This window comes from Bubalus bubalis, chromosome 3, assembly GCF_019923935.1.
Source record: "Bubalus bubalis isolate 160015118507 breed Murrah chromosome 3, NDDB_SH_1, whole genome shotgun sequence".
NCBI lineage: Eukaryota > Metazoa > Chordata > Mammalia > Artiodactyla > Bovidae > Bubalus > Bubalus bubalis.
The window spans coordinates 137,477,289-137,504,744 of NC_059159.1; the positions used below are offsets into that span (position 1 = coordinate 137,477,289).

Consider the following 27,456-nt stretch of genomic DNA (forward strand, 5'->3'; position numbering starts at 1 on the left):
CTTATTTGGGAAGAGGCCCATAGCTTTGGCTTCTTCCCTCTTGGTCTTCTAGGGAAGCATGAGTTTGGTCTCATGTTCCTTTTTCTGCATTCTGAGCATTATGCTAACACTGCATTAATAGGGGGGAAAAAAACTACCGTCTTTAACTGTATTAACTTTTAAAATTCTTAATTAGCATTTTAAATTATAAAAGTAATGCACATTTACATTTAAAATATTAAAACCATGAGGATGAGTATAAGGTAAACCACAGTTTTTTCCCTTCCCTGCAACTCCCCAGTCACATTCCCTGGACCAAACCACTCTCAACCGAATCTACATTATTCTTCCAGAAATTTCGTGCATGCACACATTCTTAAAGTAAAATGATGGGTCATCTGTTTATGTAAATTGCTTGTTTATTTAACAATAAAAAAAGCTTGGAGGCTTTACATAACAATACATAAAAGTTACCTCATTCTTTTAAAAATATACATAATATCCCATTGAATGGCTATACCATAACGTATTTCACTAGGCCCCTATGGATGAATATTTAGGTTTTTTTCCCCATTTTTGAAATATTACCAAAAGGCTGCAGTGAGCAATTTTGTACATACATCTTATGCATATGTATTATAGTATGCATAAGTATACTTATGCATATAGTATGCATATATATACAGTATATATATAAATACTGTAGTATTTATATAGGAAAAATTCAAAAAAGCAGAGTTGCTGAGTTGCGAGGTATACGCATTTGAAATTTTGGCAGGTATTGCCAATTAACCCTGCATGAGGTGGTGTGCCCACAATAGTGTATGATAGTACCTGTTAGCCTTTATCTTTGTCATTGTTTAGTTGCTAAGTCATGTCGTATTCTTTGTGACCCCAGTGGAAGCACACCAGGCTTCCCTGTTCTTCACCATCTCCTGGAGTTTGGTCAAACTCGCCCATTGAGTCAGTGATGCCATCCAACCATCTCATCCTCTGTTGCCTCCTTCTCCTCCTGCCCTCGATCTTTCCCAGCATTAGGCTCTTTTTCCAGTGGGTCAGCTTTCTGCATCAGGTGGTCAAAGTATTGGAGCTTCAGCATCAGGACTTCCCATGAATATTCAGGGTCGATTTCTTTTAGGATTGACTGGTTTGATCTCCTTGCTATACAAGGAACTCTTACCTAGTGTTTCAAAATTTTGAGATCTCCTTCAACCATACTTATTGAGCACCTTCTGGGTGCTTTAGAGACTGCGCTAGGCTCAGGGATTTGAAATGCAGTCAGTGAAGCTGGAGGAAGATTTGTTGGTAAATTACTCTTCCTTTGGGACTAAGAGCTTTTACCCTTCTAGAAACGGAAACTGCAAGCTGGTGAGGTATTTAGTTTCAATTTAGCTTAATGGAAACCTGTTAGGGAGTTTTAAAATAAGGACCAAGACAACTGAAATGGTGATCAAAATCTCCTGGGGCCCCAGGAAGGAGGATGCAGTGTCTGTGGGTTTGCATGCTTCAAAGAACCGCTCTTTCCAGAAAAGAACACATTTCACCAAGGAATTCTTGGGTGGACATGTGAGCTGCTGAAGACTTGTAGTCATCCCTAGGGCAAGTGCTTCCTAGTAAGCAAAGGGACAGACAGATCTTGCATGGCTAGGCAGAGCAGGGTGTATAAGTGGGAATAATAATACTACCAACAGTCCTTTATTGGACACAGACTCTGGCCAGGCATTGCAGTTTGCATTTTATGTATATTCACTCATTGAATCCTCATAACTATGGGCTATAGTTGCCTTCAGAGGGCATTGGTATGATGCCCATTTAAGAGATAAGGATACTGAGAAGACAAGTAACTTGCCTAGCAGATGGCAGAGAAGGGACTCGAACCAGATATGGTTGACTTCAAAGCCCATATTTGGGCCCCATGGATACATCTGATCACATACTTGTTTTTAAAATAATATCTTCATAATAGGGAGCAATTTAAGAAGTTTTGATCTCCTGACTTACCCCTAAAATATATTCAGGGACAGCTGGATTGCTTACATTGTGTAGTATGTCATGTATCAAAACAAGTCTGCATGCATGCTAACTTGCTTCAGTAATGTCCAATTCTTTGTGACCTCTGTCCATAGGATTCTCCAGGCAAGAATACTGGAGTGGGTTGCCATGCCCTTCTCCAGGGGATCTTCCTGACCCAGAGCTAGAACACCTCTTATGTCTCCTGCATTGGCAGGGTTGTTTTTTTTTTACCACTAGTGCCACCTGAGAAGCCCCAAAACAAGTCTAAGTGCAGATAAATGCCCAGTGTGTGCTAAGTGGCTTCAGTCATGTCTGACTCTTTGCCATGCCATGGACTGTAGCCTGCCATGCTCCTCTGTCCATGGCATTCTCCAGGCAAGAATACTGGAGTGGGTTGCCATGCCCTCCTCCAGGAGATCTTCCCTACCCAGGAGAAGAACCCGTGTCTCTTACATCTCCTGCATTGGCAGGCAAGTTACCACTAGTGCCACCTGGGAAGCCCCAAATGCCCAGTAGGTGGCAATAATAATCATCTGTTACATTGAATTTTCTTTTTCAAAGCACGCTTCCATGGCTGTGGCAGGAAAAGAGTTGGAGATGTGGTGGATGCCATGTTAGGGATCTGGGGATTCCACTCGTGGGTGACGGGGAGCCCTTAGAGGCTTTAAAGTAGGAGAGTGATCAAGTTTACATTTTAAGAAGATTACTTATAGTGAATAAGAGTTTGGGAACATGTTCATGTTCAGCTCTGGGTCAGCTGCTTCATCTTGCTATGCCTCAGGGTCCTCATCTGTAAAACTCCTGTTTTATAGATTTTAATGATGTTATAATCCTTCCCCATAGGATGGTTATGAAGATTAAACGAGATCATGTACATAAATTGCTTAGTAAATGATTGGCTCAGGGTCAGTGCTCAATAGCTGAAAATGGTGATAGATATAATTATGAGAGTGGAAAGAAAATGGAGTTAGGGTAATCAAATGCAGTTTGGCTAGAGGGAGTAAGGACTTGAATTAAAGGGGGATATGAATGGAGAGGATAGTTATAAAAGATATTAAAGTGATAGAATCGTTAGACTTAGAAATATGACCCTAGTAAAAGGATGAGGGAAAGACAGGTAACTGATGGCTCCCAGTTTCCAACCTGGGTGCTTGAATGGTCGTACACTTGAGTGAGATAGGAAATACTAGAGGAGATGGAAGTTTGGAGTGGGAAAAAAAGATGATGGTTGGGGTGTAAAAAGAACACAATGAGGTTTATTTTTTAAGATAATGAGTATGAGTACTCTGTCACAAATTTAAAAATCTAAGCTTTGTCATTTGAGCTTCAGGACAAAGAAGAAGATGAATCTGTGGGTGGGCATAAGAGCACCCAGGAGAATGTGTAGAAACAGAAGACTAGGGGGTCAAGCACCCATTCCCGGAGGGGTCAAGGATATTGAGAAAGAACTATTGGGGGTGGAGAAGTTTCTAGACGGAACAAGGGAGCCCTCAGCAATGTCAGGTCCTGTAAGAGAACTGAGAACTAGGCAGTGGAGTCATTACCAGTTCCTGCCCTCAGGATGCTCACACTAAAATCTCTTAACAGTGAAAATAGAAAAGTGCTTTACTATGAAGGAATTCGCTGGGACAGCTGTTATCCTATTGATCTTCAGGGTTACTCTGATTGCCCTGGTGGCCTGGAGGGGCACCACTCCTTCCTGGGCTCCTCCCTTGACTTCACAGAATGACTGAAATGCTGCATCCAAGAGTAGAGGGTCTTCTTTGGTCAGTGTTTTAGAATGGGGGATCTCCCTTGCTGGAATCTCCTAGCTGCCTCTGATGTGCACTGCACTATATGTTTCTTTCTGTAATTCTGTCCCCTTTTGCAGAACAAAACCTGGAGACAACAGAGTATCTATTTGAAGTTACAGTTCGTCCTTCATCTCTCCACAGCCAATGCTAATGATGGTAATGTGAGGCAGGGCAGATCCTTGCTCAGAGTGCAGACAGAAAGAATAGAGGGAGGTAGGAGAAAGGTCAGGATTAGATGATGGAACTAGCAGAGGCTAGCTGGGTAGGGTTTTGTTAGGCCAAGATAGTGGGAGCTGAGATAGGGCTTCCTGGGTGGTGCTAGTGGTAAAGAACCCGCCTGTCAATGCCAGAGATGTAACAGACGCAGGTTTGATCCCTGGGTTGGGAAGATCCCCTGAAGAAGGAAATGGCAACCCATTCCAGTATTCTTGCCTGGGAAATCCTATAGACAAAGGAGCCTGGCAGGCTACAGTCCATGGGGTTGCAGAGTTGGTCACGACTTAGCATGCATGCACAGAGGGGAGGGAGGGAGAAGGAGAAGATGGCATTCTTGGCAGGAGGAATGGTAAAAGCAAAGGTGCAGAAGTGGGAAAGCAGAGGCCAAGCTCAGGAAATGTGAGTACCTTGCTGTTTGCATCTCAGAGTAGTGGGAGACCAGGCTGGACCAGAGATGTGGGGTTGCATGATAGAATTCCGAGGGCCAAACGAGGGACTTTGGGCTGTCTTCTTCTGTGGTTTGACAGCTTCTGGGAGGAACCCTCAGAAACCTTTCAGGAATTCAGGCTTGTCTGCCTCAGACTTCTCCTTCTGAAAGACCAACAGCCCAAGGTGGCAGCCTGACATTCAATCTCCTTTGTCATGCTTGGGAAGTCAGGGCTGTAGCTGATTTCATTGGCCTGTTTTGCATTTATTATAGTGTGGCTTTTACAGTGTGTTAATTGAAATATTTCCAACTGCCAAAAACAATTACACTCAAATTGCCTTGTCAGTTCTTTTATTGCCAGATAAATGTTTTACAGACATATTTACGGGGGGCAATGGTAACTGGATCTCGTTTCCTATTTAGGGCTGGCAGCCTGGAGTGGGGCTGGCCCTTCAGTGCTCTGTTGTGGGCCAGAAAACTGCTGGACACTGTGGTGATTCCATTTCATTACCTCAGGGATCAGAGGCTCTTCAAAGGAAAGCCGCTTTCTGGCTCATGCGGCTTAGCCTCAGAGGAGGGTTCCCATCCCTGGAAACCTAGGCGGCCTGGCAGAAATCTGAATCCGGCTGCTGTCCTCCTAGCAACAATCCCTGCCTAAGCCAGGACATGCCCTTCTCACCCTCTGGAATCCCCTCCCCATCCACCATCAAAGCCTCTCCACAGCCCCTGCCATGGAAGAGTTGTGAGAGTCCTTCCGGTCTAACCCCCTCACTTTGCATTGGGAAACCAGGACCCAGAGACCTCCTCTAAGATCACTCAGGTGGTCAGCGAGAGCTGGGAGCCGAGGTCTCTGCCTGGTGTGCCAGGCCTTCACCAACATGTGCCCTTTGGTTTCTCGACTGCCTTGCCCCCTCCTTCAAGGCCTAGACCTGCTTCTTCCAAGCTTAACACTCCCCCACCCCACACACATCTCCAGTCTCCACTGATCTCCTTCTTGCTCCATCACCTGAAACAACTATTTGTTCAGTGTCTATACTGCAGGGTTTTGTTTTATTTCTTTGGTGGAGCATTTTATAGTTTCTGTTATTGTTCTGCTCTTGCCATTTCACATGCTGTTTTCCTCTTCTGGACAGCCTTTCTGAAGAACATTTTCTCCACTTGGATAACCCATACTTGTCTTTTGATATTGAGCTGAGAAATAGCCACCTCAGTGAGGCTTTCTTTTGCACCCAGGCTGGGTTGGTGTTTCCATGCATGAGCACCCTGGGCACGTGTCTCTACTGCTGGCATAGAGCAGACTTTCAAGAGAATATGCTGAGTGAATCAGTGAGTAAATAATGAGCACTAATCACATGCTTCTGTCCTCCATGGACCCTGAGCGAACAGGGATAGGGACCTCATCTCTCTTCATCTTTGTCTCACTGCTTAGGTTAGTCCTTGACTCGTGAGTAGATGCTCAACAAATGTTTATCTAGTTGAATCTAGCATGCTACTCTTGGGACTTCCCTGGTGGTTCAGTGGTTAAGAATCTGCCTGCCAGTGCAAAGGACATGAATCTGATTCCTGGTCTGGGAAGATCCCACATGCCACATGGCAACTAAACCTGTGTGCCCTGATTACTGAGCCTGTGTGCCACAATTACTGAAGCCTGTGTGCACCAAATCACGTGCTCTCCAACTAGAAAAAGCCCACATGCGGCAGCGAAGACCCAGCACAGCCAAAAATAAATAAATAGATACTTTTTTTAAAAAGCATGCTACTCTTGGGAACATAAAATTTTAGCATGCTAGAACTGGAAGATCATCATATCCAATCTTATGCATCTTACAGTAGATGAGAAAACAGCCTTCAAGAGGAGAAACATTTTCCTGGGGTCATGATTACTAAGGGGTTTGATGGCATTCATTCATATATTCAGTAAGTGTTTTGAACACCTGCTATATTCTGAGACAGCAGTGTACAAAGCAGAGTACCCAAACCTTCATCATAAACAACTGTTTATAAATATAATATGCCCTCAGAATCCCCTTAATGCTTGGCACAGATGAGCACTTAGTATATGATTTTTAAAAATGTTTGTTGAGCTAATTGCAGATAAGAAATGCCAGGCAGTAAGTTACCCAGTTGCTCTTCAGGGATCAGTCTCACTGATGCTGGAATCAGGTTGCCTCAGATATAGGGCCTCCTTGGCTGGGCACCTGTTGCCAATGAGAAGACTGTCTGTGAGATTTGAGGAAGCTCACTGTCGCTTGTCTTTGAGGTCCTTGGGCAGAAGCCCCCCTCTAATTCTCTTTCTGATATTCCTATGGAGAGTCACTTATGACTAATCTTCTGTTTCTGTTCTTTTTTTCAGAGCATCAGCATGGGCAGAGGAGCCAGGAAGAGAGTAAGTGCTGAGACCATGCAGTTTTTCAGCAAAAAGCTGTTGAAATATTAGTTGTAACTTTTTAAAGAAAAGCAAAAAGAACGTTAAAATCACCCTTAAACCTATCACTCCGGGAAACCGCTTAGTTAACATGTGATGCTATATCTTCCCAGATATTTCTATGCACATATAAAAATTACATGTATTTATTTTTAAATGGAGTCCAACTGCATGTTCTTTTACAATCTGCTTTTTATGTACTATTTAGAGTACTTTCCATTGTCAGTAAATATACTTTCACAGAATCATTTTCAATTAATGCACACTCTTTTACCTTATGTTCATTAAGGCCATTCCATCATTTTGTTCAACCATTGTTGGACATTTAAATATTTCCTCTTTTTCACTATTATGATCAACCCTCCAACAAACATTCATGCATTTAAATCTTTGGGCCTACCCTTATTTTTTTTTTCTTAATATAAATTCCTATAACATAGAAATTTGGTACAAAGAGTGCAAATAATATGTTGGCCAAAAAGATAGTTCAAGTTTTTCCTTAACATCTTATGGAAAAGCCCAAACAAACATTTTGGCCAACTTAATACTTTTTAGGCTTTTGATCAATATTTCCAAATTGCTCTTTAGAAAGGTTGTACTAATTTACAAGTGCCCATTTTCCCACAGCCTCACCAACACTGGATATTGGTTTTGTCTGTTTGGTTTTCTTTGGTTTTAGTTTTAAAGAGTTTTTTTGGTTTCATTTTGTTTTGCTTGCTTGCTTGTTTTTTGTGTTCAAAATGTACTGGTTAGGATGGTTTCCCATCCCTCTGGATTCAGGGTGCTTTTAGGGCTGGCTCTGTCTGAAGGAGCATCCTTCTGTAAGCTTTGCAGTTCCTCCTGTAGGCTGGCTGAGGACAGTAGAGCAACACACGAAACTACTGTTTGTGAGTGTTGGCTAAAGACAGAGGTGATTTTATAGATTCCTGGGCATTTCACATCCATGAAGTAGGAACTGGTGCTCTGCACCAGGTGCTTCTTCTCGTATCTCCTCTTCTGGACAGGGATGAAGGAGAGCCTCTGTGTTTTCTCATGGGAAAGCAGTTACCACCCTTCACCAGTTTAATAATGAAAAAATTGCATTGTTTTATTTTCCATGTCTTTGATTGCTAGTGAGGGTGAATATTTTTTAATATGTCGTGGGCTACTGTGGCAAGGTATTTAACTGTCTATCAGGGAAGGGGAAAACTTCTAGTTTTTTTTTTTTTTTTTTGCTTCAAGGCTTTGATAGGACTATGAGGCTTCAAGTTACAAAGTACAGGGAGTTTTACTGTAACAATAACCTTAAGGTGGCAAACTAGAAGGTAAAATGTGAATGAGAGTTGAAGTAGCTTAAAGAATGGCTGGAGGCCTTTGCACAGCTGGTCCTGGCTATTAGCTTCCAGGCTGCATGGGAAGCAATAAGAAGGAGCCGGTTCTAGTCTTGCTCCCGGGGCCAAAGACCCAGCACAGTATTCCAGCTAAACCCAGACCCCCAGGTCTGAGGGGGCCATGATCTTCCAGGCAATGAGAACTCTGGTCTGAGCAGTTCCTTTGGACCCTCGCATGAGCGCTCTGTTGTATGCTTTGTGTTCGATGTCTTGGGGCAGAGCTTGGCTTCTGGGAGGATGGTGAATGAAAGGGCTTCCTACAGTGCTGCTTGCTTGTCTAAGCAGGTAAGGCTCTTGTTTCTCATGTGCGGTTTTTGTCCAGGATGAAGACTCAGGGACTGAAGTAGGGGAAGGGACAGATGAATGGGTGCAGTCCAAAGCCACAGTTAAACCCCCTGACCAACTGGACTTGACTGATGCGGTAAGTGAGCAGCATCTTCCTCCCACCCCTTCCACCGCCTCCAGCCTTGGAGATGGACTCTGCGCAGAACCTAGATTGCCAGATGTCTGCTTACATCCCAGGGTATCTTCAGAGGGGGTGGGGGCCTCTACATTTGACCCTCTTGGTGTTTCTCTCCCTCAGGAGCTGAAGGAGGAGTTCACCCGGATTCTGACGGCCAACAACCCACATGCACCCCAGAACATCGTCAGGTACAGCTTCAAAGTAAGTCATCCTCTCTGGGGTAGAGGCCTCTGGGTGCTCCTGGGCTTGGTGACTTGCTATGTTGCAAAAGCCCCTCAGCTCTTTTTAAAAAAATTTAATTTATTTTTGGCTGTGCCGGGTCTTTGTTGCTGTGCGCAGGCTTTCTCTAGTTGCAGCAAGGGAGAACTACTCTCCAGTTGCGGTGTGCGGGCTTCTCATTGCAGTGGCTTCTTTTGTTGCAGAGCACAGGATCTAGGGCAAAGGCTTCAGTAATTATGGAGCATGGGCTCAGTAGTTGCGGCTCACTGGCTTAGTTGCTCCACAGCATGTGGAGCATGTGGAATCTTCCTGGACAAGGGGTCAAACCTATGTCCCCTGCATTGGCAGGCACATTCTTAACCATTAGACCACCAGGGAAGTCCTGGCTCTCAGTTCTTGCAGAAATCACCTTTAAAGTGAGTTCGCTGGCTGAAACCCTGAGATTTTACATGGAGTTTTCTAGAGATTTTTGAAATTTTGTTACAAATCTTCCTTCAGTCTCACTAATTACATCATCTTAAGTGCCCTGCAGAGCCACTCTTTTCAAGAATCCTGAAGTGAATAATTTGGTAGGAAAAGGACTTTTCCAATGTATGTAATGTGTTAGTCGCTAACATCAATCATTGGGTCTCCAGAAGCCAGTGTGGCAGTGTCAGGTCCTATATTAGAACTTTTACATAGGATATCTCATTAATCCTCAGGGTTTTTTTGCTATAGGAACAATTTTTATCTTCATTTTATGGAAACCAAGGGTAAATAGATAAAACAAATTACAAAAGTCACATAGCCAGGATTCAAAGCAAAATTTGATCTAGTTTGATTGACTCTAAAGCAACATTACACTGCTTCTTTAAAAAAATGGTATGTATACATACACACGTACAGATACAGAGTTTTGAATATATAAAAGAAATCTAGAAACCCATGGTACTAGCTTCCAAAGATTTTTTGTTGTTGTTGTTTGCTTCAGAAGATTTGAAAGAGCAATGAATATACAATAGAAACGAAACCTCCTTCTCCTGTCCTTTTCTTTGGAGACAGCACACTCTGAGCAGTTTCTTTCTCTTTTTTAAAAACAGTTTTATTGAGATATAATTTTTACATACTATAGAATAACCTATTTAAAAGTGTACAATACAGTGGCTTTTTGTATATTTACAGATTATGCAACTATCACCACAAGCAATTCTAGAATGTTTTCATTTTCCCCCAAAGAAACCCCATACCTCTTAGTTGCCACTCCCTAGTTTTCCATTTCTTCCAGCCTTAGGCAACCACTAATCCCTTTTTCAGCTTTAGAGATTTGCCTCTTCTGGGCATTTCATACAAGAGAAATCAAATAATATGTTATCGTTTGTGACTGACTTCTTTCACTTAGCATACTGTTTTCAAGGTTCATCCATGCTGTAATATGTCCCGGTGCTTTATTTCTTTTTATTGCCAAATAATATTCAATCATATGAGTATATATTTCATTTACTCAATTTAATGTCCATCAATTGATCGACATTTGGATTGTTTCTGCTTCTTAGCTATTATGAACAATGCTGCTATGAACGTTCATGTACCAGTTTTTGTGAATCTCTTTGTGAGCACACTGCTTTTTATTCAAGATTGAGTAGGCACCGCCTCCACAAAGAGGTTGGGACAAATTCAGGTGTAGTTCTTGAGAGGTCCCACTCGTGAGTTGTGCTCATGGTGTCCCTCAGGCAGCCCATTAAGGGGCAGGGGGTAGGTGGCAGAGAGAAGCTGCCTCACATCCCTGAGTTTATGCTGGAGTGCAGCGCGCTCTATGAGCTCCTGTTCTTTTGACCTCTGAAAGAGGATCTCTTTGGGACTCAGTGGGAGGCATGCTACAGGCAGAGGATTGGTGTCAGTGTACCTCTCTTGCCCTCTTGGAAGCCCAGTTATTAGAAAAGATTCCCGTGAGTCAGCTGCCAGCTGGGTAGCCATGGGCTCCCAAGCAGGCTCACCTCCTCCAACCTTCTAACAGCCTCCCAGGCCTGTCTGGCATTCCTCCCACAGAGCTGGCCTCCAAGTCCTTCCCTGAGATCGAAGAGCTTTAGGTCTCCAAAGCTATTACTTTCCCTTGAAGTGCTGGCCTGGGGAGGCAGAGTGTTCAGATCTAAGCATGCCTCTCCTCCTTGCACAGAAGCAATGGAATCTGAATTCCATCCCTAATTGAAGAGGAAGGTCCTAGTCACTACTGGGGACAGGATGAAGGTGACATCTCAAATGACAACTATATGGATAATTTATTCTCATGGACATCTCCATTGTCAAAATAATAGCTAGTATTTTTACTGAGCACTTACTATGCGTCAGGCGCTCTGTTTTGAGTGCCTGATAGATTGCTTTCATTATTTTCAGTACTTAACTATCCTGTAAACTACTCATTCTCATTTTGCAGATGAAGAAATTAAGGCTTAGAGTGGCTAAGCCTAAGATCATGCAGGTAATAGGGAGGAGAATCAAGATTTGGATCCAATTCTGCCCACATCCACAGACCATGCTCTTAAGTACTGCACTGTCCCATCTTCCCATCCATCTGTGTTACTGAGAGAGGAAGAGCTTTTATGGTGACTTTTAAAGGCAGAGTGTCCCATTCTGTGTACAGAAATAGTGATTCTTTCTGTTCTCCAGGGACAGGTGGGCCTGGTACCAGCCATGGGCTGGTTTCCTCTGTGGTGAGTTTATCTCAGTGTGCCATACAAAGGTAATAATTTTCTGTATGACTTGGAAAGGGCTGGGGACTTCCCTCGTGGTCCAATGGTTAAGAATCTGCCTGCCAATGCAGGAGACACAAATTCAATTCCAGGACGATTGCATGTACCTCAGAGCAACTAAGCCCATGTGACATAAGTACTGAGCCCATGCTCTAGAGCCCACGAGCCACAACTACTGAAGCCCATGATCCTACAGCCCCTGCTCCACAGTAAGAGAAGGCATCCATGCACCACACCAGAAACCAATGAACTAGAGAATAGCCCCTGCTCGCCACAACTAGAGAAAGCCCCCACACAGGAACGAAGACCCAGCACAGCCAAAAATGAATAAAATAAAATAAAAAAAGAAGTGAACCCCTGCTCTCAAACTTTAGGGCTAGGATGCTGATCACTAAGGAGGTAGCCTAGAGGAACCAGACTATAAGCTTTATAAAAGCAGGGATCATATCTGCTTTTGCTAAGCTTTGTATCTCTAGAACCTAGAAAATACTTGGCACATTGTGTCTATTCAAAAATTATTTGTTGATGAAGGAATGAACAAGGTTTCTTGTACTTTAATAGTAGCCATGTTTCTCATTTGCCATGTGACTTGACAAGTGCCACGCAAGCCCCAATCTTTTCTAGATTTTTGTGATCCTCTTAAGGGATGGGGGACTTGGTGTCTCTGAGGATCTATCCAGCCCTGGCATCCACTAAATAGAGTGGAGAAAAGGCCAGGTCAGGTGTGTTTGATGACTATGTGTGACCTCTCTGAGTTCTGGTAAGGCAGGCAAGATAGAATCTCTTGACATGGATGAAGGAGTCAGTGACAGGTCAATTCAGAGCCACTCAGAGTTGGAAGAATGTATTTTAAAATATGTCTTTGACAGCACATGTAAAATAATGAAATTAGACCATTCTCAAACACCATATACAAAAATAAACTTAAAATGGATTAAAGACCTAAATGTAAGACTGGAAACTATAAAACTCCTAGAGGAAAGCATAGGCAGAACACTCTTTGACATAAACTGTAGCAACATGTTTTGGATCTGTTTCTTAAAGCAAAGGAAATAAAAGCAAAAGGAAACAAATGGGACTTAATTAAACAGTTACCTAATTAAATGATTACCTTTGCACAGCAAAGATAACTGTTGATAAAACAAAAAGACAGCCTACTAAATGGGAGAAAATATTTGCAAATGATAAGGAGTTAACTTTCAAAATATACAAATAGTTCATATAACTCAACATAAAAAAAAAATCCAAACTGATGGGCAGAAGACCTGATTAGACATCTTTCCAAAGAGGACATGCAGATGGCCAGCATACACATGAAAGGGTACTCACTATCACTCATCATCAGGGCAATGCAAATCTAAACCACAGTGAGGTATCACCTCACACCTGTCAGAAAGGCTATCATCAAAAGACCACAGATAACAAATGCTGGTGAGGATGCATACACCGTTGATGGGAATGTAAATTGATGCAGACACTATGGAAAACAACACAGAGGTTTCTGAAAAAAAAAAAAAAACTAAAAAAAGAACTACTATGCGACCCAGCAGTTCCACTCTGGGTATATATCTGAGAAAAACAAAAACACTACTTCAAAAAGATACATGCGCCCCAACGTTCATAGCAGCACTATTTATAATTACTAAGATACGTAAGTAATCTATGTGTCCATCAACAGATGAATGGATAAAGATGTGGTGTATATATATATACAATGGAAAACTACTCATAAAAATAAAATTTTGCCATTAGCAGCAACATGGATGGACTTGGAGGGTATTATGCTAAGTGAAATAACTCAGAGGAAGACAAATACTGTATGATATCACTTATATGTGGAATCTAAAAAACACAATGAACTAACAAATTAACAAAAAGAAGCAAACTCACAGATATAGAGAACAAACCTAGTAGTTTCTAGTGGGGAGAGGGAAGGCGGGAGGGTAGTATAGGAGCAGGGGTGTAAGAGGTACAAACTATTAGGTACTAAATATAAAATAAGCTACAAGGATATACTGTACAACACAGGAATATAGCCAATATTTTATAATAACTATTATCGGACAACAACAAAAATTGGAATATAACCTTTAAAATTGTGAATCATTATATTGCACACCTGTAACTTATATAATATTGTATTGGGTTGGCCAAAAGTTTGTTGGGATTTTTCTGTGAGGTGTTATGAAAAAATCCAAACAAACTTTTTGGCCAACCCAATACAACAGCTATACTTCAATAAAATTTAAAAAGAAAAGCAAAAAAAGTCTTAACGAGAACTTAAAAACAACCACAACTTCATTTGTTTTCTCTTCTTGAAACTGGAATGCAGTGAAAACTTCAGGTTAACTGAGAATTTAGTAAGTGATAATTCTGTTAACAGATGGACGTCTCAGGCCTTTTGAGTGAAGGCAGGCTATATTTTGATGCCAGCCCTTTGGGGATCCCTGGTCTGATGCAGCCCCTTTCTTCCCAGGAAGGCACATACAAGCTCATTGGCTTTGTGGACCAGCTGGCAGTTCACTTCACCCAGGTCGGGAACCTGATCCCCAAAGACTCGGATGAAGGGCGGCGGCAGCACCACCGTGATGAGTTAGCAGCCAGTAAGCCCCCGGGTCAGCCTGAGGCTGCAGCCCAGAGCCCGGTCCCCTTTCTCTGGTCACTGTAGGGAGGAGGTGGCTAAGCCAGAACACTGCAGAGCCTCTCCTTTCATAAAGTCGAACAGCTGGCTCTCCTGGAGAGGTCTGGGAGAACCCTGGGGCAGGCGAGGTCTGAAAGACAGAAACCAAGAAGGCCTTGCCCTGCCAGGGGATAGGGGAGTGTGTGGGACTTTGGGCTCAACAGCAGTATCCCACCAAGGTTCTCAGGAGTCCGCCAAGATGATGATTTCAGAAACAGAAATCCTGGAAGAAGAAGAAGAGCCCAAGGAAGTTGAAGCTGGGAGTCAAACAGATGTGCCTATAGTTGAGGTGCAGTATAATATTACTGTCCATCCCACCCCTTCCCTGGAGGAGGAAATGGCAACCTACTCCAGTATTCTTGCCTGGAAAATCCCATGGACAGAGGAGCCTGGCAGGCTTCAGTCCGTGGGGTCACAAAGAGTCAGACACGACTGAGCATGCACTTGCCCACCCCTTATGGCTCCAGCTTTGGCTGGAGGCTTTAAGGACACTCGGGGGGTGGGGACTGAAGGTGAGAAGTGAAGAGGCCACATTGCCAAGACCTCTGGCATCATCCTTCCCTCACATTCCCATCCTACCCCAGGACACGACTTCTCCCCACTCCCCACCCCACACCACCTTCTTCTCACAGCTCAGTCCTGGTCCTGTGGGCCTGTTCTTTTCCTCCCAGGCATCTGACAAAGTGGCTGAAGAAGAACTGATGACTCCTAAGCAGCCCAAGGAGCGAAAGCTCACCAACAAGTTCAACTTCAGTGAGAGGGCCTCACAGACCTTCAATAACCCTCTCCGGGTAAAGCAACCCCCCACCCAGTCCCTTTGCCTCGAAGCTCCACACTGTCCATAGTGGGGAAGAAGCAGGCCTGACCCCAACCCCTGCAGCCCTCAGCCTGGCAGGTGACGGGGCAGATGGAACCGTTTCACTCTCCAAGGAGAGCTGGGAGCATGTGTTCATGCCCCTATGAGTCATCCAGGCAGGAGTTCAGAGGGAGTAACAAGGAAGCTGGATTCCTCTATCAAGAGACTGAAACATGAATTGGGCCTCAAAGCTGAGGTCAGAGTTTGGGGAAGATAGAGGAGATGAGAGTGTGCCGGGGAGATAAGACTAGGAGCCAGTTTGACTGAAGCTGATGGTCTCTTTGATAGACTGGCTGGTATTTCCCTGGCTCATAAATATGGAGGAACCTGAGTATGGGCTGAAAGCACCTGTCAGGGTTTCAGGTGAGAGACTCACATATATAAGGCAGCGTTCTACACAAGTCAATCTGGGAGGAGGGCAGATATTTACAAAGGAAATAAAAGCAAAAAGAAACAAATGGGACCTAGGTAAACTTAAATGTTTTTGCACAGCAAAGAAAACCATTGATGAAACGAAAAGATAACCTACTGCATGGGAGAAAATATTTGCAGGGTGGGTTTTTGCCACTCCTAACCACCCTCTGTAGTCCCTGTGCTGACACTGAGCAATCTGGGTGAGACACGATGGTGGTGGGGGCGGAGGTGCCTCGCCAATGTCTTGCCAGAGGTTGACCAGAGCATCCGGAGGCTGGCCAAGGCCTGACTTCTTGTAGATCTGTCCATCCCCCACTTGGAGTTCTTTTTGATTGAAACTGTCATAGTTTGGCTTCAGTGGCCCTACTTTCTAGTTTAGGCTTCTTCTGAAGGAGGCTTGCATAAAAAAGTCTAGGCTTTCACTGCATCAGTTTGTCCTTTGCCCAGGCCACTCTTTACTTCCCCAGTGCTGTGTCCCACCCCTCCCTCAGCTCCAAGCAAATGCTTCTCATGTGGCTATACCACTGGGGAAAGAGGAGTTAAGGGCTTTCTGTGGGTCACCTGTTGTCATTGTTCTCTAGGACCGAGAATGTCAGATGGAGCCTCCTCCTAGGACAAACTTTTCAGCCACAGCCAACCAGGTGAGACCCTGGGCCAGTCTAAAAGCCATCACTCCCCACCCCACCCCCATACCATATCCTTGTTTTGCTCCCTCAACAACAAGGAAGACTGGTGTGCTCATAGATTCCTCTGGAAGTCTGCCCTCCTCATCCACCCACTTCCTGGCTCCTTGTCCAGTCTCTGAACTCCAGACACATGAGACAGTAGGTCTCTACTCAGAGGGCTTAGAAACAGCCCAGGATAAGACTGTCCAAGGGGGACACAGGTATGGTTTCTAGAAGTTCCTCCAAGACTGGGGAGAATGTACATTCCCCAGGACTCTCTGCAGCCCGTGGCACCTCACAGCTGACTCTGCAGTGTTAGCACTCTGACCCTGCCCTTCCAGCAGCCTTCAGTGTTCCTGCAGACCCTCCTTCCCCCTCCAGTCCCATGGGATAACCACACTGATTTGGGCAGGATATGGTGCTAGATATGGTGCTAGATAACCTGGGGTCAGTCCCCAATTCTGCTGCTCACACTGTAAGATCCTAGGCAAACCCTGTCACTCTTCATGCCTCAGTTTCTTTATTTATCAAATGAGGATGACAGGCAGCTTCACAGGGTTGCTGGAGGGCTCTGAGTGAGATAACAGAAGTACAGTGCAGTGTGCAGGACCGGCCCCTGGGGGAATTATTAAAGGGCGGATTGCCTCTCTGGCCTGCAGGTGGCAGTGACTACTCAGCTCTGGGGAGCACACAGAGCTACCTGGGGCATTTGCCCAGCCCCTGATCCATGTGGCTTCCTCTGCTACTATCCTTGGGCTTCTCTTGCTGTCAGATCCAGTTAGCAGGAATTCCCTTACTTTTGTTTATCTCTTTATGCTGAGAAGGTATGATCAGGGCTGTAGACAGCCTGTTTATCCCATCTCTATAGTAGGGGGTCATTTTTTAAATTACCTAGTTCAGAGTCTCATAAATCACTAAGAAAAAGGTGATCTAGCTGATCACTGCCCATTTGTTCTGCCAAGCGGAGGTGGTAGGCTGGAACGATACTGATCTCCAGCTGATAACCAAGCCCCTGGGTTGCAGGGTGGAAAGACCAGCTTTCATGGGTGTCCTGAGAGTCCCTTCATTCCTGTCCTAGAGCTGACCATTAGCAGTGAGTGTCACTGAATGCATAATTGCAGTGGGCCAAGTAGAGGTTGCTATGAAGGCATGTGACTGGGTTTATTTTTTTTTTTCTTGTTCAATAAGTTTATTATTGTCTTATCTGAAAAATCTTGATAGAAAATTGTGGTTTGGTTTAACTCTCAGCAGCTTGTTCCTGAGCTCTAAGGAAGCTTGCCTTCTTCTGAGCTACATGATCTTTCTCCTGGGCAAGTGACATTTTGGGACAGTTCCACCTCTTCTTTTTAACTTCTTTCTTAGGCTTCTTCTCATACACTGGATTCTCTCGTATTGCAGCATGAGCTTTCTTATACATCTCCTCCATGTCTGGAGTTACGTTGTTCTTTATGTACTGAGAGAATTGTTTCTTGTAAGCATCTTCATCTTCTTCAATCAGGTAGCGCATGTAATCTGCAATGTTTTGCCCCAAGATGTGCTTTCGGTGTACCTCAGCACTGAATTCTTTGCTTTCTGAATCATAACCAGGGAACTGTTTGGTACTGTGAGGGATAGACAAGCCTCCATCGACAGCTCCCTTTAGGGCCCCAAAAACTTTATTCCCGGTAGTAGTTCTGGCAAGTCCTGCATCCAGGTAACAGGTGAAGGCACCAGGTTGACCATTGATGCTTTCCACATTGTATTCATCTCCAGTCACCTCGACTTGCCCTTCATAAATTTTGTCCATACCAAACCTATTAAGAAGCCTGTGGGCCAGCAGCAGGCCAGTACAATATGCCGCAGCATAATTTGTCAGGCCAACCTTCACACCATATTTTGGGAGTTCGTGAGCATAAGCTGCACAAACTATCATATCTCCTTCTATACGGGCATAAGCAATCTGACAAATGATATCTCTGTTCGTTACACGAATAATCATTCTGTATTTAGGTGTGTTGTACTTATTTTTATCTTGGATTACCAATCGTTTACGAGCATAGTAGTCAGTTTTGCCCTCTCACCTTCTTCTGAATTTCACTTGGTATCTCTTGAAGTAGGCCTTGTTCTTGACAACTTTAACAAACCCCATCCTGCAGATCAGAACCCAGATTCCATGGCTTGCCACAGAGCTGCAGAACCAGCACAGCTCCAGGGGGGAAAAAGCGTGACTGGGTTTAGGATCACCTCCTCAAGCCCTAAAGGCTGAAGAGCTGGTCAGGTGAAGATTGTGCCCTGAGATGATCCTTCTCATCTTGCCTTTGCCTAGTGGGAGATCTATGATGCCTACATGGAAGAGCTCGAGAAGCAGGAAAAGACTAAAGAGAAGGAGAAGACAAAGACCCCAGTGGCTAAAAAGATGGGGAAAATGGCCATGAGGAAGATGACATCTATGGAGTCCCAGGTTTGGCAAGGGCTCCCATGGCTCTGTCACAGAGAATGACTAAGTGGGGTCTTGGCTCCTAGGTAGAAAGAAGCCTGGCTGTCTGGTAGGACTTCACAGACACTTAAGGGCAGGGGGCCATGCTAGTGATACTTATGAACAGCCCTTTCCTTGTAGGAAAGTGTGAGGAGAGCTATAACTGCCTCTGGCATTCCACACATTCCTCCCCCTCCCCCCCAACAATTATAGGTCTGGAGGCTAGCAGGAATTCAGAATTGTCGGGCTAGGGGACAGCGGGAGACATGCTATGCTATGCTATGCTAAGTCACTTCAGTCATGTCCGACTCTGTGTGACCCCATAGATGGCAGCCACCAGGCTCCCCCGTCCCTGGGATTCCCCAGGCAAGAACACTGGAGTGGGTTGCCATTTCCTTCTCCAATGCATGAAAGTGAAAAGTGAAAGCGAAGTTGCTCAGTCGTGTCCAACTCTTAGCGACCCCATGGACTGCAGCCTACCAGGCTCCTCCATCCATGGGATTCTCCAGGCAAAAGTACTGGAGTGGGGTGCCATTGCCTGATATGCACCTTGGGAGAGCTGGGGAGGCTTCCCAGGACAGAGCGGCATGTGAGGATAAGGCTCCACCTCCTTGGGCAAAAGCTCATGAGGTTTGAGAGGGAGATTTGCTTTTTGGGCTTCAGTCCTTGGGTTTACTTGCACTCAATTCTTCAGGTCCAGGAGGCAAGTCAGAGCTAATCACAGGTACCAGAGAGTCCAGGCCAATGAGTGACCACCCTGGGTTCAATTTGCAATGAAGCTATGCAGGAGTCATAGTAGAGGTCATGGTTGGGAGCTCACTGTGTGTGTAGCCAGCATAGGTTGGGGTTCATCATGGAAGTTACAGTGAAAAGTCACTGCAGGGATGGTCACCACAGGGAGATGCTGAGGGGCCATGTGTATCCCTTCAATAGAGAGAGAGCTGGGTCAGGAGCCAGGGTCCCAGTATGGAGATCAGGATGAGTCTGATCTGCAATTGGGCAGGAAGGACAAGTTCCACAGAAAGCTAAGGTCATGTTCAGCACCTTGGAGAGCTCCCAACAGCTCTCAGGGAAGTAGTTCTGCTCCACCCTGGAATCGAAACCAGATCACACTCTCCCTTTCTCTGAAGTATGCCCACTTCCACTCAATTCCACGCCCAGGATAAAGTCACATTTTAGGAGAGGTTTGAGGGTTCCAGGCCCTGACTTAATAGGAGCTGTACAGTTGAGTTTCATGTAATCAGAGCAAGCACTTGGTGATCAGGACTGTGCTGGTATTGGGACCCTGAGGTGAAAGCTAAGTCCTGGCCCTGCATTTGTCTTGTCCAGACCCTTAACTTCCCCTGCACTGTTCTCTAGAGTTTAGGGGCTTCAGGGGGGCTACTGGCCTGGGTCAAGATTCACTTGAAGATTCATCAGGGTTTGGCTCTCTACTGGGAGCATGGTTAAAGAAACCTTAACTGCAGTCACCAGGACCCATGAAGTAAAAGAAAGATCCCTTTGATTAAGGCTGAAAATTGTCCTTAGGTCTCAACCCTACCAGAATTGGTGTCTAACACCCTCAGGGATGCAGGACCACACCAGGTTCTTCTAGCTTGGTTAACACGAAAAGCTGTGATGTAGGCAGATTCCAGCCCTCTGGACCAAGAAATGCAGTAAAGCAGGATACTGGGGGTATAACATAGCCAGTTAACACTTTAGTATTCCAGGTTGTCACAGAGCACAAGTTTGAGTTTCCTGAGTCATACAGCAAATTCCCACTGGCTATCTATTTAATATATGTACTGTATATGCTTCCATGAGTGGGAGGGAGGTTCTAGGAGGGGACATATATACACCTATGGCTGATTCATATTGATGTATGGCAGAAACCAACACATTATTATAAAGCAATTATCCTGCAAATAAAAATAAATTAATTAAAAATAATGCTTTAGTATTCTATTCAGCCTTCCCCCAAGGGAACTGATTTCTAACTGTGGATTGTAAGTACTAGGACAGGCTGTCTGTAGACCAGAGTGGAGGTAAGAGTTGCCTTCCCCTTTGCTGAGGCTCAGCATGTGAACAAAGTCATACCGCTTTCTCAGAGACCTGGATCTGATTAGGTTGGTATAAAGCTCAAAAGTATGGGAGAGGAGAAAGCAGAGTAACTTCATGATACCCTGAGGAAGGTCTGCAGTTTTAGACCTCAGGTTTCTGTCTCATTAATGATTTGGGTGAATGTACAGAAATGAAAGCAAGCTTTTCTGATCTGAACAATTAGGACAGGAATGGGGGAAAGGGCTCAGAGGTCACAAGTTCAGTCAGAACCAATAAAGATCCACATCTGCTCCAGTAGCATAGTTTCCCAAACCACACTCTCTCCTCAGAGCACATCTGGAGCCCTGAGTCTCCCAGGACCAGGCTGGTCATCTGGGGAGGGATGGCTCTTTGTGTGGGGCTCAGAGCATGGGCCCTGGAGTCCATAGGTTTGAGTTTACATCCTGACTTTGTCACCAAGCTGAAAATTTTAAAAACTTGTTCTCTCATCTGTGGTGGTGGTTTAGTTGCTAAGTCGTGTCTGACTCTTTGCAACTCCGTGGATTGTAGCCCACCAGGCTCCTCTGTCCATGGGATTTTTCAGGCAAGAGTACTGGAGAGGGTTGCGATTTCCTTTTCCAGGGCATCTTCTTGACCCAGGGGTCAAACCTGTGTCTCCTGCATTGGCAGGTGGATTCTTTACCAACCCAAGGAAACAGCCTAATGACACCTGATTTGCAAGCTTGTCTTGAGAACCCAAGATGATGTATGCACAGCCCCCAAGATAGTCCTTGCTTGATCCTGGTTGATAGGTGTTGACTGTTAAGAGGCCACCAAGGCTGATGGAGCTGGGCAGGGCCACCTGAGGGAGTACTGACTTGAGGAAAGAGGTCCTGTCCTCCCACATCAGAGGAGCTGTCCCCCGGCACACACACCTTTCTGTGGCTGGAGGACAGAGTTAGGACCATGGGGATAACCATGGGGACCATAGAACTCAGGGAAGTAGGTTTCAGTTAACAGGCTGTCTGACCACACAAAATACCACCTGGCATGGGGAGAAACACTTGCCAGGAAGCTGCTGAGGGGGACAGATTCTTGCTTTGGGTCAGAGGGTAGGGGGAGTAGCTGGTTCCAGGTGAGCTCTGAGGCTTATGATTATAAGACTCCCGTGAATGTCCTTGGTGAATGTTCTGGAGTCAGTTTTGAAAACTGATCAAAGAGTCTCAAAGGGCAGTCCCCATGTGTGACTTTGTCAGTCCCCCCTACACCAGGCTGCATGTTCCCTCTGACAGCACCATCACTGTTACCACTGGGCCCTGGGTGAATAACACCACGGTGATTATTACACGTCCTACATGTATTAGGGCCCTACAATGACCCTATGACTCAGAAGGCATCATCCATCCCTCTATGGCAGGAGTACTCTAAGTCACAGAGACCTTCATGTACCTAAGGTTGCCATTGGGCTCCTAATCTGTGTGTGTGGGGAATGCAGACCTGGGTGGCCCCAGAACCCATTCTCTTAACCTCTGCGCAATGCTGGCAGTCCTGGGAAAGCGTGTCCCAGAGAGCCGTGGCCCTCTGGGGCCCCCTTGGAGGGCTGTCCACTCCACTGGTTCATTCCTGCCACCTGCCCTAGACATGTTGGACCTGTCTTGCCAGCCCCAAACTCTTCACTCCTCTCTCAACCTGCTGTAGTGGTGTTCCATTGAGGATTTATGGAATTTCACATGATAATGAACTTGTTTTTTTGTTCAAATTGAGTCATTTTCCCCTGATATGAAACTTCCTGCTTTGTCTTTGGCCATGGGCAGGGCCTTGAGTTAGAAGTTAGTTCTGTCTCATACTCCTTATAGTAGAGACATGTCTCTTTCCCCTCCCTGGACCTTCCCCTCAACTTTTTTTTAAAATTTGTTTTTAATTGAAGGATAATTGCTTTACCATATTGCTTTGATTTCTGCCATACATCAACATGAATTAGCCATAGGTGTATACACGCCCCTCCCTCTTGAACCTCCCTCCCACTTTCCACCCTTTCCTACCCCTCTAGATTGTTACAGAGCCCCAGTTCCAATTCCCTGAGTCATACAGCAAATTTCCATTGGCTATCTATTTTACATACCCCTCAACTTTTGACTGAATAAGTTGGACCACAAGATTTCTGGGACCTTTAATGGGAGTCCTTGTTGTTGCTCAGGCTGCTGAAACCTCTGTCCCCACCAGAGAAGCCTCCTCCCGGCCCTGTCTGCTCTCCCCTCCAGTACTCCTTCTGGGCTCTCCTCAGGGCCCTGTCTTGTGCTTAGAGATGAGCCATCTCCAGAATAAACTCAGGATGAAAGAGCAGGAGGCAGGCTTTACCTAGGGGCCAACTATGGCAATGCAGACTCCTCATGCCACTTGTGAGCTGGGCATTCCTGGAAGAGGGTGGTGAGGAAAACCTTTACAGAGCTATCTGGGGTGGGCGGGGTCAGAGAGGCTTTGCTGAACCAATTGCAAGTCAGGGCTATAGCTCAGGGCGAGACCTTCCAGAATGGTGGCTTATGAGGACCGGTGGCCCCTGTATCTCCACAGAGTGATGACATCACCAAAGTGACCCAAGCAGCTAAAATCGTGGAGCGGATGGTCAACCAAAACACATATGATGATGTTGCTCAGGGTAAGATTTAAAGTGCCAGCAACTGCTATTACTACTTTATTAAAAATCGCTCATACAAAGTGAGTATTTGAGTGTCCCATGCTGGGTCCTACAGGGGAAAGAGGAGAAAAATAACCCCTCCCTCCTCTGTATGTCACTAGGGAAATAAGACTTACACAGTTCAAACAGGAACCATGGCATAAGAAAAAGTGAGTGTAGTGATGTGATCTGACAATGGTGCATAAAGACACCAGCACGCTAGTTATTAATATCATCTTCCCCGCAATCGTGGGAGGCAGTGGAGCAGAGATTTTATCCCTTCTTCACACACGAGGAAGCCAAGGCCAAGGGCACCCAAACCTGGGTCTTAAGCCTCCTAATTCCGTGTTCTGTTCTCTGCTCTGCCCAGCTTAGGGACAGTCTAAGTGCTAGACTGCAGACAGAGACTGCTCTGGTCTCCTCGAGAACGGAGGAGGAGGAAGTGAGCAGCGGCCACGGTCACGGAAGGCTTCAGGGAGGACTGAGCTGGATGCCCAGGGATAAGCGGCATCTGAGTGGGAGATTAGCGGAGGGCAGATGTTCGGGCAGGGGACAGCACAAGCAGTGACTCACTCAGTAGTGAAAATGAATGGAAAGGACTCTGGAGACGAGGGACAGCAGGCTCATTGTCCCTGACGGGGGCTCTCTTGGAAAGCGGGGAGAATTCAGGCTGGAGAGATGGTTGGAGCCAGTTAAGAAAGGGCCTTGAATATCGCACAGGGAACCAGAGCTTTCTCTGCAGAGTTCAAAGCTTCCACTAGGCAGGAACAGCCTGAGGACAGCAGGGCTGAGGAGGTGGGAGGGTATGACGAGGCGGAAGATGGGGCAGAGGCGAGGATGAGGTTCAGGTGTGGGTCGAGTGGGCCTCTCTACACCTTACTGAGAATGCATTTTCAGCAGTGGAGAAAAAGGAGCAGTTATAACAGTGAAAAAACAAGCAGCAGCCCTCCCTGGGAACGGCCTACCAGGTGTTGGGCTGTGCCATTTACACACATTATTTTATTTCATCCTGACAGCCACCCTGTCAGGTGAATACCACTACGACCTCCATTTTATGGATGAGACATTCAGGCTGAAAGGTTGCCACTTGTTCCAAACCACAGCTAGCCTGAGGTGTGAGGGACACAGTCGGGACTCGAAGACAGGTCCCCCGGATCCAGAGCCTAAGCGCTTCGGCACGAGACCACAGAGTCACTGATCTGGAAGAGACATTTCAAATAAACACTCAATAGGTCTATGCGAGTGATTAATTAGTGATGTGGTGAAGCAAGAGATTGATCCAGAAATGCTTAAATCCTGGGGGCCTGGGAAATTCTGGCGTCTTTGACAGAGCCAGGGAAACGGAATCCTTCCCATGGCATGAACAGCACATTCCCAAGTGGCTTGTATTTCCCTGAGAGGTTGTGCATTTATTTGGAGCGGCTGCCTCCCCGGAGTTGGCAGTTCCCCACTGCTGGCTGATCTCCTCTGCTGACAGCCCAGGGCTCTTCTCCGTGACTTGATGCTCATTGCTCACCCATGGGACAGAGAAACCAGGGCTGCCAAGACCAGCCGCCTAAACAAGCCCCCTTGTTATCATTCAGGCTGGAAAACGACCTTGAGTGCTTTTCAGAGCTGTCAAAAGTACACGGCAGCTGTGAATGAATTTGTCACTCACACAGCTTGGCTTCCTGAAACCCAGCCTCTGCAAGCAGCCCACTGAAGGGCTGCAAACATGATTAATATCCATGGAGAAATTGGCCTTGGTGAACCTTTTTCATTTATAAGAACACAGGCACATAAAAATGCATTGAACTTTGATTTTTTTTTAATTGCATACACTTTTCCCTTTGGGAAAGTATATTTGTGAAGGAGAAGTGAAAACAGAAGTGTTACCAATTAATCTCTCTGAAATGAAGTCTTTTCAAAGACAGTCCGAGCTCAGGGATTTCTGATGTGATCAAGGCTCACGCCTCTGACCACTCAAATCTTTTTTTGTTCTGAGCCATTTTTGAGGATTTGGTGTAAGTCCCCAAACATCAAAGTGTGGGACATTGGGAGAGAGGCTGGGGCTGTGCCTGGGCTTGTCCTTGACCATGGTGGATGAGAGGGTCATTTTCTTCTGGGGCACCCTTGGTTGGAAAGAAGACTGAGAACTGTTTCCCTTTTGTTGATATATTTTGTTGCCTTCTTTGAACAATCACCGGGTGCCTGCTCTGTGGCTGGCCCTGTGCTAGGCACTGCGGGTCCAGAGATGATAACACTGTGCTTCCTGTTCCCCTAGAGCTGTGGGCTGGGGGAGACAGGCAAAAGGACACAGAGAGGCAACAGTGTGTGGCCCATGTTTCAGCAGACCAGAGGCAGGGGTGGGGCAGAGGAGGAGGTGAACTCTGTCTGTTCAGCAACAAAGTGAAGGCCTCACAGAGGAGGAGGAGCTTGATCTGGATCTAGAGTGAGTGGGAGTTTCCAGGAGGAGCAGAGCATTTTCGACACTTTGATGTAGAGAGTATGTGAACAGCTGGCTGGAGGTGACATGGTAGTGGGTTGGAGCCTTGGTTCAATCAGGAAGCCCCTGTGCCAGGGGGGTCACCAAGGGGTTTTCAGGGCAGTAGGGAGCTGGTTTATTTGTTCTCCCTCTCATGGCTCTGCGGAACGTGGACTGGAGGAGGAATGTCTGGAGGTAGGGAGACCAGCTGGGAGGGTGGTGTCGTAGTCTGGGTGATGGCTGTTGGGGACTGAACCTAGACTGTGGCTATGGAGCTGGAGAGAAGTGAATGGATTAAAAAGATAATCAGAAGGAAAATATGAGGAATGATGAAAAGAGATCAGTGAAGGATTACCAAAATTTCTGGTATAGACAAGTAGAAAGATGGATGCGGCTTCTGCCTAAGTTAAAGGAAACAAGAGGTAGAGAGAGTTTAGGGCAGGAGATGAACTTGAGCTCAGAGCACCCATGAGGGAGCCAGGCAGCTTCACTGTGGTGAGCTTGGCAGTGAATATGAAGATGGGGAAACCTGGAATTTTATCCTCAGGGACATAGCCACTTTAGTGTCATTTACCTCCAAAAACAACGATAACAGTAACAACAACATTACAGAGAGCTTACTCTGTGCCAGGTATTTTTCTAAGTACTTTGCATGTATTAGCAATGAATCCTCACAGTAGTCCTTTGAGGTAGGTATTCTTACTATTCCCACTCGGACACACAAAGAGGTTAATTGTTTTGGCCAAAGAGGTACAGACAGAAAACAGTAGTCCAGGGCTGACTCAGTCTGTGTGTGTTTAAGATTTTAAGTACTATGAGGATGCTGCTGACGAGTATCGGGACCAGGAGGGTACCCTGCTGCCTCTTTGGAAGTTCCAAAATGACAAAGCGAAGCGCCTGGCCGTCACCGCCCTCTGCTGGTGAGTAGAGGCATTGCAGAAAACCTGGAGTGCCTGAGCACCTGCTGGGTACCAAGCCAAAAGCAAGCAGCTCCTACCCAAGCTCAACCACCTTGAAGGTGACACGTAGCATTATGGGAAAAAGTGAGACTGGGATTCTTATGGAACCTCCCTAGGTCTCTAAGGTCAACAGTGTCTGTCTGCAGTGCAGTTAAGGCACCAGTGTACATAGGAGGGCTTGTGTCCATGGGCAAACCATGTCCATTTCCTAGGCTGATGGGTTCTTATTTCTTTTGCAGGAATCCAAAGTACAACGATCTGTTTGCAGTGGGACATGGCTCCTGTAAGTCATCCGGCTATTTGTTCATCTGCTTACTCAACCAACAAACACTAAGTACCTACTCAGTGCAGAACTCTTTGCCAGGTGTGAAAGATACAGAAATGACTAAGATCTAGTCACACTGCCCAGTCTAGGGGAGAAGCCCCACTGTCACACTGGCAATTAGTGCTGCGTGAAGGAATATGCCAAAATGAAGGAGTTATTACGGTGAAGAAAGAGGGGCAGAGGACTTCCGTCTGAGGCAGCAGCAAAGGTCGGGATGCAGGAGAGATACGGGAGGAAATGAGGCTGTAGAGGGGGGTGGGGTAGCCCCAAAGGGCTTGGTAAGCCATCCCAGGAAGCTTGGACCTTCTCTCAAA

At 45.7% G+C, this 27,456-nt stretch overlaps 1 protein-coding gene and 1 pseudogene across 2 annotated transcripts in view; one reads left to right on the forward strand and one right to left on the reverse strand.

Moving 5' to 3' along the window:
- DNAI1 (dynein axonemal intermediate chain 1) overlaps positions 1 to 27,456 on the forward strand; it is a 70,196-nt gene that overhangs the window by 15,715 nt on the left and 27,025 nt on the right. The window contains exons 2-12 of one of the 2 annotated variants that reach the window (XM_006060455.3): positions 6,782 to 6,814; positions 8,546 to 8,644; positions 8,807 to 8,887; positions 14,108 to 14,234; positions 14,491 to 14,600; positions 14,983 to 15,102; positions 16,163 to 16,222; positions 18,552 to 18,686; positions 23,292 to 23,376; positions 26,661 to 26,778; positions 27,057 to 27,100. In XM_006060455.3, the coding sequence (XP_006060517.2) occupies positions 6,782 to 6,814; positions 8,546 to 8,644; positions 8,807 to 8,887; positions 14,108 to 14,234; positions 14,491 to 14,600; positions 14,983 to 15,102; positions 16,163 to 16,222; positions 18,552 to 18,686; positions 23,292 to 23,376; positions 26,661 to 26,778; positions 27,057 to 27,100 (1,012 nt within the window). The remainder of the gene's footprint in view (positions 1 to 6,781; positions 6,815 to 8,545; positions 8,645 to 8,806; positions 8,888 to 14,107; positions 14,235 to 14,490; positions 14,601 to 14,982; positions 15,103 to 16,162; positions 16,223 to 18,551; positions 18,687 to 23,291; positions 23,377 to 26,660; positions 26,779 to 27,056; positions 27,101 to 27,456) is intronic. The other variant, XM_044940203.1, reaches the window with a different exon arrangement.
- LOC112583934 lies at positions 17,409 to 18,374 on the reverse strand (annotated as a pseudogene).